General features: G+C 43.6%; 1 protein-coding gene across 1 annotated transcript in view; it reads left to right on the top strand.

Annotated features, from left to right (window-relative positions):
• The first annotated feature begins 981 nt into the window (after nucleotides 1–981).
• The window catches only part of LOC118372763 (PH domain leucine-rich repeat protein phosphatase 1-like), an 85,279-nt gene continuing 72,274 nt past the window's right edge, over nucleotides 982–13,986 (top strand). Inside the window, exon 1 of the mRNA XM_052461590.1 lies at nucleotides 982–3,085. Within this exon, the coding sequence (XP_052317550.1) occupies nucleotides 1,339–3,085 (1,747 nt within the window). The 5' untranslated portion in view covers nucleotides 982–1,338. The remainder of the gene's footprint in view (nucleotides 3,086–13,986) is intronic.

Genomic DNA, 13,986 nt, shown 5'->3' on the forward strand with positions numbered 1-13,986 from the left:
ATTGTTTTCAGGCTGGTTGCATTGGTGCTAGCTAACTACCCCAGAAGTTGCTCATAACATCTGTATCAAATATATTTGCAAACATTTTTGATCCTGGTCTAATTTCAAATGCTCACACAGACGTTTTCCCATTCGAACAAATAACCAACGCAGTATTGTACAGCTTTGACAGTAATGGTGGCGCTTGGCTTGCACATGCAAATTCAGCACACAACATTCTATAATAAAATAGTTATTTGACGTGTCAAATGAAAGCTTACTTAACGGTCAAATTGTGTTATTTGACGTGTATCTTTTGGACACGCAAAGACCCAAACGGCGTTCCATACGTAACAACATAGTCATAACGAAACTTTTATTCGGTCAAATAAGCCACACGTAGCAAATAAACCATTACATTTTCTGTTAACCAAATTCGACACCCTCGTTGACCTCCATACAAAAACTGAGCGCCACCTGCTGGATAAGACATCTTTTGGGCCCAGTTATCCCATGGCGACTTTGACAAGCAAAACTCATGCCTAGAAACACATCATCGGGTCTAACCGGCCTATCGTGCCGAACTACGCATGTGCAACCCGTCAAAATCAATGGCACTCCTATATAAAGTTATTTTGGACGAAAATGAAAACGTGTCAGTTTGTCACTTTCACGAGTTTGAAGTAATAACATGTTAAACTACTTAAAACATTGTCTCGAATGTATGTTGTGCCTTTCGATTTCGAGAAAATTAACAACTAAGGAATAACGTTTCACTTCTCTCATTGAATTCTCTTAACCCCAAACCCCGGCCTGGTCTGCTTGGTCTTCTTCGCAAGCGTTTCCTGAAGTGTTGTGATGTTGTGACTCGGGGTTTAGAAACTATGTACTTAATGTCGCTGCGAAAGGGAAAGTTAAATACAGAAAACTACATTTCCCAGAAGTCCATGCAGGGATCGGTACGTCATCTCATAAATATAAAGCTTTTGTGGGTGTAAGCAAATCTTCAAATCCCGCCAGCTTCATCAAATGCTTCACATATCTAATGAGCTTGACTGGCTGCTTTCATACCGCAGCAAAACATCCTCTATAATGGCGGTATCGATAGCAACCGAGCGGCATTGACCGGCGATTTCACCAGCAGCCAACAAAATAAAAAAGATTGCACGGCCTGGCTAGCTCTCTTGCTTTCTCCATTGCTAGCTGGAAAACGCAAGTGGAATAATGTATGTAACGAATAAACTGCAAGGGTACCTGCCGGAACTAACGTTGGCTGACTAGCTTTATTTATTTGGAGTTCGTAGTGGTTGTTGATACTGTTAGCTTGCTTGCTAACGTTAGCGCATTCACTTGCGGAAAATGGAAAGTGTGCGGATAGTGTCTGGGGAGAGGAGCCGATTGGAGGTGGATTCCCTGTCAACGTCAGTCGGAATATTAGACTCGGAAATTGGACAAATAAGAACTGGCAGCAAGTTTTTAAAGGCCAGTGGTGATGCACTCTTCCCCGCTGGAAAAATAACTGCGACGGGGGAAGATGATGGCGGGGGCGGGGAGACAAAACTCTTGGGACTTGCTACCACCTCCCTACTTCACATAGCGATACGGAACGGGATTTACCAAAACCAGGCTGCTAACGCCACCAGTAGTGCTGCCAATCTCAACATGACCACCGGTAAAACACCCAACATCTACAGCCTCGTATCGGTCAGCAGCACCAGCGTGAACTCGTTGTTGACCAGGAGACGGCGGCACAAGAGGAACCTCTCGGCCGCAGCTTCGACGACCTCATGCCCGCCCGCAGTCTCCTCCGTTGGGGGAGTGAGACCCACACTGTCCGCATCGTCTGTCAACAACACACTGAGCCTGGATAGAAAGACCTTGCTTCGCCAGAAGCAGGCGAAGCAGCTCCAGCCCAACGACAAGGCGTGGGTCCGAGCTGACCTCCAGCAGGGTTGTATCCACGTCCATGACCGACTCACGCCCTCCTACCCCCGGGCGGTACTATGCACCGTGGACACCACCGCTGGGGAGATAGCGGCTCGTCTGGGGCAGCTTGGAGGTAAATGTGGAGGGATACTAAGAATGACTCGCAAAACAAGTGCTTATGTTGACCTGAACGGTAACTGCAATGGTAGCCATGGTCACATTGACTACCAACTTGATGTGAATAAAAGTAACAACGTGAAGACCTCCTACCCGGGTTCTGTGATCTCCTACTCGGGGTCAGAGGAGAACCAACCAGTCTCTCCAATCAAGCGGCTTCATAGCAATAACAACCATGCTCAATATTACCTGGAAACAAATATATTACTTTCTGACTACAAGATACCAAGCACCTCTTCCTCTGAGGTTTATCTAAATGACAGTGAGGGTGCAGACATGGGCCTGAGTGGGGCCGACAGTTGTGGACTGTACTCAGGCTCAGACATGGAGAGTAGCACCTTTGATGATTTGAGCCCCGGTGGTCCGCGGCTCAGCCAACACCGGGACTCCCTCAGTGATGCTGCTGTCCTTGGGACAAACTCCTCAGTGCTCAGCCCAAACTTAGATTCCGCCACGGAGGAATTGGACCCGTTTGGGAGTTCCTCAGACGAGGTTGAGCTAGACCCTTCCCCGACACACACAGCCAGCATCCCCACTGTCACTCAGCAACAGACCCTGGAGGGGAAATCCATGCACGTCCCCTCAACTGATGCCTGCAAAGCTCCTGACAACAGGCTATCAAAGTCAAACCAACTGGGAGACAAAAACGCTGCTGATGAAGGTGGAAAAACAGGTAGCACTGGAGGAGAACCCAGACTGATCAATCCCCTGTCAAGCTGTGTCAGTAACTCACTGGCCCTACCTCTGACTGGCAGAGCAGCTGTTGAGCGTGACCTGGTCGTTTCAGGGGAGCTGAGAGGGGTCCCGGGCCCAGAGAAAGCCTCCCAAGCACCGGCCCTCTTCGCCCAGCTGCACGGTGGAGCTATGAGGAGACTGGAGGATGATGAGAAGCCTCTGCAGATGCAGAATGACTACCTCTCTAATCTGGGCTATGGAGACCCGTGGCGGGTACAGGAAGAGGGTATGGACCCAGAAATAGGCTGTCTCATACGCTTCTACGCAGGTGAGTGTGACCTTAGAAAATGTGATTCATTTATTATTGTGGCTATTAATGAATGATTATGTACTGGTTATAAATGTTTTATCTGTGGATTTTGTTATAACGTCCTTATGTAGGTTATTAAGTAGGCACCCTTCAAATAAAGTGTACCCGTATTTCTGTGTGGAAGGTGAGTGAGGATTGGGTGGGTCAGGTGACTGTTTCAGTGCTAAATAAGGACACATCCAGGGTAAGCAGCTTCTAGTCAGATTCTCTAGGTTAGCTTAGCTTGGTGGTTCTCCCTTGGCCCCTGCACTGCTATCCCTGCCCTGGATGTCAGTTTGATTGTGTTTGGCTAGTGCTCTGCCCATTATCATGCTGTCAACCCATTCTTTAGTCCTACTACAGTACTGTGTGACCATCCACTACAATGGCATTATGTTTGGTCAGTCGGATTGTCAAAACAAGAAGATGATTCAATTGTTCCAGCGGCCGGAGACAATAGCCTGCCTTGTGCCTCCGAACTGCCTACACGCTCCACCCCCCACGGGGAATGATGAATAGGCAGACACATTTGGAGGTAACAGGTGTGCTCATTTTCCATGATGCCCCAAGATCACAATGATTGTTAGGAACCACTTTGGAAAAGTGTGTTATTGTTTTGGATGTTGTTGGATGGAGCATATGGGCAGCAGGGATCAGTATGTTTTGAGGTTAACAATAAGTATATTTGTTTTTGACCATATCATCTCAGATCTAACCACAGGAATTCAGATGAAAAAAACGAATCCCTAACAAACAAACCGCTTAGGTTTGATGTGGCCTAGAACAGAGATGGGCAACTTTGATGGGGGTGGGGGCCACAAAAAAAAAAATCAGAACTCATCATGTGGGGCCTTAGTGGCTCGCGGGTCTGCGTACCTGTATCCATACCCACACATGCAGTCAGAGCTGGCTCTAGCTTTTTGGGGTCTTTATGCAACATTTTGTTGGGGGGCTGTTGAAGTTTTAGAGTTAAAGGTTAGGAAGCTTTTACTCACCAATGTAACAGTGTGGTCAAAGGCTTATTACAGACTGGGTGGTTCAGTCCCTGAATACTGATTGTCTGGAAGCCGTGATATATAAAACCGTATACCATGGGTATGACAAAACATTTATTTTTACTTAGCTAATTACATTGGTAGCCAGGCACCTCAGGGGTTTGTGGTATATTTCGTTACATCGTGCATAAGAACAGCCCGAGCTGTGTTATGTTGGCCATATACCACACCCCTTCGGGCCTTATTGCTTAAGTAACTTATAGGTAACCAGATCATGAGTACAACTACTGTACAAACATAGTTATGTTTTTGTATTATTACATATTTATTAAAGATGCGCTATTTCCTGGTTGAAAAAATTTGAATAGTTTGCCTAATTTCAGTTTGTGATAAAACAAGCAAGTTTAGTGTAAAGAATCATTGTAAACCGCTGTGAAATATATTTTCCATAACCAAAACTGTAGTATTTCCAGCTGTTTGAAGCTGGTGTACAAAACTGAAAGTAAAATACGCAAAAACAAACCTTAAAAATAGGAAGCATAGAAATAGTGCACATATAACAGATCTACCACTTCTTAGACTTGATTTTAATGAGTGACAGATCTATAACTCACATTTCTATGTGGATTTTGTCAAGTCGCCCAAGAATTTATATATTGGAGCTTTGACTTACCCGGAAATATTATCTAAACTACCACAATGCACTATTTCTCAACGTCATATGAAGGATATACTACAGAGTTCGTATGCTGGCGCGGTAGCTAGCTCAAGCTAGCTAACGTTAGCTGCTAGCATGTTATTTCATTCCAGACCAAATGTTTGCGGTGTTGGATTGTAGCTCACCAATCACATGAAGTGTGATGTAAACAAGAAGCAAATGGGCCACGTGCGGCCATGCAGTATTCTCTTCACAGACTTTGTGGATGTGTTATCATATGTAGTACATATGTTTTGTAAACTTTTCGTCATGTTCTCTGTGAAGTAGGCTGCGGGAGTTTTGTAATTTTTCCACCTTGTCTTAGTGCTAGCTGACAGACATCTGGAATATATGTATACTGAACAAAAATATAAACTCAACATGGAACAAAATCAACGATTTTACTGAGTTAAAGTTCATATAAGGAAATCGGTCAATTGGAATAAATGAATTTGGCCCTAACCTATGGATTTCATATGACTGGGCAGGGGCACAACAATGTGTGGGCGGGCCTATCTCCCACCCACAGGGGATCCAGGCCCAGTCATTCAGAATGAGTTTTTCCCCCCAAAAGTTTTTTTATTACAGATTTTCCCCCCAAAAAGTTTTTTTTATTACAGACAGAAATACACCTCAGTTTCATCAGCTGTCCAGATGGCTGTTCTCAGATGATCCGGCAGGTGAAGGAGCCGGATGTGGAGGTTCTGGGCTGGTGTCGTTATACATGGTCTGAGGTGGTGAGGCCAGTTGGACGTACTGCCAAAATCTCTAAAATGACGCTGGCAACAGCTCTTGTGGAGGTTCCTTCAGTCAGCATGTCAATTGCGTGCACCCTCAAAATTGAGACATCTGTGGCATTGTGTTGTGTGACCAAACTGCATATTTTAGAGTGGCCTTTTATTGTCCCAAGCACAAGAGCATCTGTGTAATGATCATGTCAGGTGGATGGATTATCTTGGCAAAGGAGAAATGCTCACTAAACAGGGATGTAAATTAATTTGTGCACAACTTTTGAGAGAATCTTTTTGTGTGTATGGAACATTTCTGCTATCTTTTATTTCAGCTCATGAAACATGGGACCAACACTACACGTTGCGTTTTATATTTGTTTTCAGTATATTTTGGATTTCCTTGACTCTCCCTTGGCCCTGCGAACCCCCCCCCCCTCCCCTTTTTGGTAGCTAACCCAGCCTGCACTCTTTTAAAAGTTTTACGATCAATCTGTAAACCTGCTCTCTTTGTTTTTAGTCTGTGGTTATGTTTTGGTTGTGTTAGTTGTGTTCTAGCTGATCTAGTTTGCCGACCATAACCGTGGTGGTTGGATGGGTCCCAGCCATCAATGTGTAAGTTTCTGCGCTCTCTTTGCTTTGATCTGTAGTTATGCTTTAGTTGTGTTCTAGCTGGTCTCTAGTAGTTGGGCTCTAACTTGCTGACCATAACCGTGGTGTTTGGCTAGGCTAATAGCTAATTGGTTAAATAGCTAGCTTGCGGACTAAGATGACTGTGTAACAGTATAACTTTAAACCGTCCCCTCGCCCAGACCCGGGCTCGAACAAGGGACCTTCTGCACACATCGTTACCGATCGCTCCACAAAAGCCGCGGCCCTTGCAGAGCAAGGCAACACTACTTCAAGGTCTCAGAGCCAGTGACGTCACCGATTGAAATGCTATTTAGCGCGCACCACCGCTAACTAGCTAGCTATTTCACATCCGTTACAACTGCATATAGCTAACATTCTTTGATAACTGGTTAGATGGCATTATGCATTTCCAAAACATTGGTTTACTTTAATGTAGCTGTAAAATAGGTGTTGATAGCAACTGGCTGACTCATGTAGTACAAACAAAGTTAGCAGGCTAATAAGGCTAACGTTAGCAGGCTAATAAGGCTAACGTTAGCAGGCTAATAAGGCTGACGATAGCAGGCTAATAAGGCTGACGTTAGCAGGCTAATAAGGCTGACGTTAGCAGGCGAATAAGGCTAACGTTAGCAGGCGAATAAGGCTAAAGTTAGCAGGCGAATAAGGCTAACGTTAGCGTGCGCATAAGGCTAACGTTAGCGTGCGCATAAGGCTAACGTTAGCGTGCGAATAAGGCTAACGTTAGCAGGCTAATAAGGCCAACGTTAGCAGGCGAATATGGCTAACGTTAGCAGGCAAGTTGGCAAGCAACCTTGCAAGTTTATTTGTAACAACACATTCATAACGTATTTGCTTATAAGTTGGCAGAAAATGTAATTGAAAACAGAAATCATGAGTGCAAATGATTTAGTTTAATTTGAAGTTATACATTTGAAGTTATTTCTTTTGGAGTTTACATTTATAGGGAATAGGCTGGCTTATCGGGTCCTCTGTATTACATCATTCCCTGGAAATACATTTTCCAACATGACTTCCGGCCTTCAGAATTCTGATCGGTTTTATGTAATAACTCGAAAAATAGAAAATTAGGTGTAAAAATTAGGTGTAACTTTGATGCGTTTACTAATGCAAATCTATATATTACATGTGGTTACATTTATGCTGCCTACCCTATAAGTTCCTGAAATTCTACACATTTTGCATGGTGCAGAGAGAAATGTATAGACTAACTAATCTTATGAAATTGTAGTAATTTTGCCGTGAAAAATGAGTAGTTTTTAATATGGTATGAGTGTGACTAACTGTGGTGCCCCCCAACCAAGATTACTACAAGTTTAGATAGATTGGCAAATTATTCTAGCGGAAAGCTAAACATGTTTTGCTGACATGGGCTAATTGAGTGACTATCAGTGACTGACATAACGAGAACTGCTGAATCACAAAGGAATTTACAAATTGCACATTGGGTATTCTAAGAGAGTTAAGACTTTTTTCTGTGTGGAAATTGATCCATGGGCCTACAAAAGGGGGTGGAGTTGCCCATCCCTGGCCTAGAATAACACTAGTAAAGGAGATGATCTGTTATGTGAAGGGATACATGGCTCCAGGTCTCCCCAGGGCGGGGATAGTCTACAGAGAACTTTTGTACCTGTGTCTCTGTGTGAGAGTAGCTGGTATGGTGTGCAGGGGCCTGCATTGAGCAAGAATGTGGCGTGAGAGGAAAAAGGAGAAGCACTAATATGATGGAGGAGAGAAGGGAAGTCTTGTAATCAGGGACATACTGTTTCAGAGATATTTCTGGACTGAAGCTCTCAGTCTTTCTCTGTCATGCCACCCCTCTCATGCCACCCCCTCTCTCTTTCTCATGCCACCCCCTCTCTCTCATACCACCCCCTCTCTTTCTCATGCCACCCCCCCTCTCTTTCTCATGCCACCCCCTCTCTCTTTCTCTCGTTCTCTCATGCCACCCCCTCTCTCTTTCTCTCGTTCTCTCTCATGCCACCCCCTCTCTCTTTCTCATGCCATCCCTCTCTCTTTCTCATGCCACCCCCTCTCTCTTTCGCCAAGTACCCATTCATTAAATTCAGAAAGTATCCATTCAGTTAGAGGCAATCTGCAGTTTTTAGACTTATACATTAGTCATATATTCCCATTGATTGTTTAAGAATATAATTTATACATTTCTCATACGCTTAGTACAACTGTCACTAAACCACAACCCAAAATATAAGCTTGGTTTACTCTAATGTTTGTAAATGTAAACAACCACTGTATCGCCTCAAAGCATGGTTTAAACAATAATTTTGGATACATACTATAGTTCTGTCTATGAATGTAAGAGTGGTTCGATTTCTCCAGGCCCATCCCTCAGCTTTTTACCAAAACGGGGTGGTCACTTTTTCAACTGCAGATTAAACCTGTAAAGGACTCTTAATCATTCATGTTACAGTTACAATCAGTTGACGAACTAGGATGGGGTGGCGAGAGCAAAAACTGCGCTTGATTCATAGGGGTTACTTCAGTAACCTCCGGTAGCAGCTTGATGCGGTTGTAATAAACAGAGCGGATTCTGTTTTCTTTCAAAAAATGTCGCTCAATCTTTTGAACCATTTAGGCTAAACAATATTATGATCCCATCACTGAAAGATAAGACTCTCAGGAACACGTACAGTGGGGCAAAAAAGTATTTAGTCAGACACCAATTGTGCAAGTTCTCCCACTTAAAAAGATGAGGCCTGTAATTTTCATCATAGGTCCACTTCAACTATGACAGACAAAAATGAGAAAAAAAAATCCAGAAAATCACATTGTAGGATTTTTAATGAATTTATTTGCAAATTATGGTGGAAAATAAATATTTGGTCAATAACAAAAGTTTATCTCAATACTTTGTTATATACCCTTTGTTGGCAATGACAGAGGTCAAACGTTTTCTGTAAGTCTTCAAGGTTTTCACACGCTGCTGCTGGTATTTTGGCCCATTCCTCCATGCAGATCTCCTCTACAGCAGTGATGTTTTGGGGCTGTTGCTGGGCAACACGGACTTTCAACTCCCTCCAAAGATTTTCTATGGGGTTAAGATCTGGAGACTGGCTAAGCCATTCCAGGACCTTGAAATGCTTCTTACGAAGCCACTCCTTTGTTGCCCGGGCAGTGTGTTTGGGATAATTGTCATGCTGAAAGACCCAGCCACGTTTCATCTTCAATGCCCTTGCTGATGGAAGGAGGTTTTCACTCAAAATCTCACGATACATGGCCCCATTCATTATTTTCTTTACACGGATCAGTCGTCCTGGTCCCTTTGCAGAAAAACAGCCCCAAAGCATGATGTTTCCACCCCCATGCTTCACAGTAGGTATGGTGTTCTTTGGATGCAACTCAGCATTCTTTGTCCTCTAAACACGACGAGTTGAGTTTTTACCAAAAAGTTCTATTTTGTTTTCATCTGACCATATGACTTTCTCCCAATCTTCTTCTGGATCATCCAAATGCTCTCTAGCAAACTTCAGACGGGCCTGGACATGTACTGGCTTAAGCAGGGGGACACGTCTGGCACTGCAGGATTTGAGTCCCTGGCGGCGTAGTGTGTTACTGATGGTAGGCTTTGTTACTTTGGTCCCAGCTCTCTGCAGGTCATTCTCTAGGTCCCCCCGTGTGGTTCTGGGATTTTTGCTCACCGTTCTTGTGATAATTTTGACCCCATGGGGTGAGATCTTGCGTGGAGCCCCAGATCGAGGGAGATTATCAGTGGTTGTGTATGTCTTTCATTTCCTAATAATTGCTCCCACAGTTGATTTCTTCAAACCAAGCTGATTACCTATTGCAGATTCAGTCTTCCCAGCCTGGTGCAGGTCTACAATTTTGTTTCTGGTGTCCTTTGGTCTTGGCCAAAGTGGAGTTTGGAGTGTGACTGTTTGAGATTGTGGACAGGTGTCTTTTATACTGATAACAAGTTCAACAGGTGCCATTAATACAGGTAACTAGTGGAGGACAGAGGAGCCTCTTAAAGAATACGTTACAGGTCTGTGAGAGGCAGAAATCTCCAAATACTTATTTTCCACCATAATTTGCAAATAAATTCATAAAGAATCCTACAATGTGATTTTCTGGATTTTTTTTCTTCTCATTTTGTCTGTCATAGTGTACGTGTGATGAAAATTACAGGCCTCTCATCTTTTTAAGTGGGAGAACTTGCACAATTGGTGGCTGACTAAATACTTTTTTGCCCCACTGTATGTGTCTGTTTCCCTCTACAATGTCCACAAGCTGCACAGAACTCATTAGACCAGACACTAAATCAGACTGGGGGAGATTATCAATGATGATGTTCTTTTCTACACAGAAGATCATACAACATTCCCGGTACATTTCTGATGCGTTTCAGTCACTTCAAACCACACTTCCTTCATATTGAAATACTGTCAAAAGTATTGTCAGACTGATTTGTATTAGACTGTCACATCTCCAATTAAAAAAGTAAACATTGGCAGTTGATTACATCCCACTTTTTACATTGTGTGTAGGTCTCGAAAAAATGTATATAAAAATGGGGTCACGGACCTCATCTTTGGGATCCCCTCCCCTGCTTTACATTGTTGTTGTTGTTAACGGCCTGTTGTAAGTTTGTACACACTAGCCTATAGCAATGTTGGAAGATGCCCGTTTGTTATGAAATGTATATTAGTGATCAATAGTTACAGATCGCAACATTATTTTTTGCTCCAAGTAAGAAGGCTATTTTTGCTGCAGTTGGCTGCGTTAGCTAGCGCTAGTCAGCTGTACCTGCGCCAAAACTCTGGTATTTTTCATCCAATTATAGCTCGTTCTTCATCTTCTTTTTAAATAGTGAGCCAACATGTTTTCAGCACTTTTATTTCCCAAAAGGAGTTTCTCGTGCTTTCTCTTGTCTCTCTGCAGCAGACATATAGTGAGCAATATGTTTGGAATATCAAATCGCAATAAAATCCCAGTATGGAATCGCAGTACATATCGAATCACAATGCATATCATTCCTGCACCTAAGTATCGTGATGGATATCATATCGTTAGGTCCCTGGCTATTCCCAGCCCTCGTTTATGTAAATGTATTGGGGTGTGAAACTGGGAATGCTTTCTCCTTTCAGGGTGGGTTCTGGCATCTGTCTGGGAGTGTCAAGGCTATTCAAGACAAGGAGTTGATCTATTTTAGACTACATGTGGAAATAATTGAAGGAGACTTGGGTACTCAGGTTTTGCATTGTAAGGTAAGAGTTGTGTTGCCTAGGGCTGTTCATCCTTGGCAGTCAGAGGAGTCTGAGTCAGCACATTCTGAGTGCCCCCTGGAAAAGGCATGTTGGACACACACACACACACACACACACACACACACACGCTTTGCTGACAAGGAGAGAACAGTGAGCTGTGCAGAACTCAAATTTCACCTCCTCAGTGTTGATCTACCTGCGACAGCAGACAGTATACAGTATGCTTGCCCGCCTGGCTCCCTTTCAGCTGAGAACTGCATTACCCAGAGGTCACTGGCGCTCTGTCTCTGTTCCTCCCCAAGGTAACGGCTCTAGCTCCACTACCCAGCCCAGCAGCTAGGACTGTGACCACCATGGAATTTTGGATGAGGGTTAATGGCCAGCCAAATGACTGCAGTCACTGTAAAAACCACTCTACACACATTTTTAACTATCCTCTGCTCCTGACTGCATGTGCTGTCATAATAATAGAATGAATAGAACAGGTGTCCCAATTCCAGTCAATGATGGTGTACTGGGTAGACTGGCGGCCATTTTAAGAAAAAAGCAGGAAGTAAAGCAAGAAGTGTACCCATCAATATGATTTGTTGATTCAACTCAACTGACATTACAAAAATACATATCCTTGCAAGAGCCAAATCAGTTAGCATAATTTAAATGAACATTCTACATGACCATATACATTATTTAATCACAATACCAGGCGAGTGTGTCCATGAGTTTACCAGTGAAACTGCCCGACCATCCCGTCTTCAGTCAGGTGTTTGTTCCCAAAAACTAAAATCGTACGACGGTAATGGTTATGACGGTAATTATATTTTTATGATGTTCTTCCACCTTAACCGTCGGTTACACAGTTCTATGGTAATTGTCCCAGCCCTACCAGAAGCTGGGCTTCTCTACCCCTCTCAGACAGCCCTGTATCCCCCTTTTGGCTGTGGATCTTTACTCCCCTTAGCAACGTGGGTGGATTTACATGTGCTAGCATTGTTTTAATAGTATTGGATTGCACAAAAACAGTCTGTGGGAAACCGGAAGTTAAAAACAACTCCATTTCAACTTACTGTGCCGGTGGCCAGGACGGATGGTCATTATGACAGGGAATTTGAGACAAAATATCTAAAGGATTGTATTATTAAACAGACTTTCCAAACGTGGGCCTGTTTACCTCAAAATTAAAGTCCCACACAAGTTATTCCTTTTTTGTCCACATATGACACACATGCATTACTTTTATTTTGAGGTAAGGAGGGAGGAGGTGGGTCTACAACAGACCCACGTTTGGAAACTATGTTTAATAATATAATCCTTTAGATATTTTGTCATAATGACCATCCTGCCTACCGGCACAGTAAGTTGAAATTGAATTTTATTTCATTTCTGGCTTCGCACGGACTGTTTTTGTGCAATCCAGTACAATTTAAAAGCAACGCTTTCGCATGTAAATCCACCCGCGTTGCTATAAACGCCTACTCCCCTGGCTGTGGTTTAACTTGACAACCCCACACACCCAAAGCTTCCTTGTACTTCTGTCTGTATAACCATAGAAAGATGGAAAGAACGTGTCAATCATTTGAGTGTGAAAATAAAGTTAGTTATGGAGTTTAATGTTCATGTTGTGGACACACTAGAAGTTGATGTGTATGTGTTGTTGAGAATGGAAATCCATGGACAGTCCTTGGAGACTAGGCTTGTAGGGGACAGTTATTTGAGGCATGTGTGACTGAAAGGGTGGGCTGTCTTCTGGATGTCGAAGGTCAAACACAGACAGGACATTGGATAAGAGTTAGGATGTTTGGGATGCCTTTAGAAGATTCTTGGACATAAGGGAAGGGCGAGGACAACAGAAGTACTAAGAATGTCTACTCCGTCCGACTCTGTCTCAGACAGGAAGTGGTCATGGGGGACAGGATGTTGCTCTGAGGAATGGGCGGAAGGAAAGGGCGTACATTGTGTGTGTGCATTAGCACAGACTATGTTTACACTACTCCACCTAGAGTGGTTTAAGTTTACATTACATTACAGAAGGATGTACGGTTGTCTAAAATGAGCCTTTACCATTGTGTGTTAAATTGGTGCACAAAATGCTGTTGTATGTAGGCCTGTCACTAGTGGCCTGATCAGAGGCTACCGAGTGGCGCAGCGGTCTAAGGCACTGCATCTCAGTGCTTGAGGCGTCACTACAGATACCCTGGTTCAATTCCAGGCTGTATCATAACCGGCCGTGATTGGGAGTCCCATAGGGCGGCGCACAATTATCCCAGTGTCGTCCAGGTTTGGCCGGTGTAGGCTGTCATTGTAAATAACAATTTGTTCTTAACTGACTTGCCTAGAGTTTTTTTTTTTTTTTAAAGCACGGCATTGTATGTAGGCCTGTAACCAGTGGCCTGATCAGAGGATGAGCACATTCATTAGGGAGAGGGGTGTGTGGGTGGAGGATTCCTCAAGCGTGTATGAGTTAGGGCCTCCTAGCTCTGAGCCCCAAACCCTCCATCAGTGGCTCTTTTTGTGTGTGTGTGTTGGTTGGTAAGGCTGCCCATCCTTTGCTTTACCATAATTGGCTTACTCTGAACATTATTTTCAT

This window comes from Oncorhynchus keta, chromosome 1 (assembly GCF_023373465.1).
Source record: "Oncorhynchus keta strain PuntledgeMale-10-30-2019 chromosome 1, Oket_V2, whole genome shotgun sequence".
Taxonomy (NCBI): Eukaryota; Metazoa; Chordata; class Actinopteri; order Salmoniformes; family Salmonidae; genus Oncorhynchus; species Oncorhynchus keta.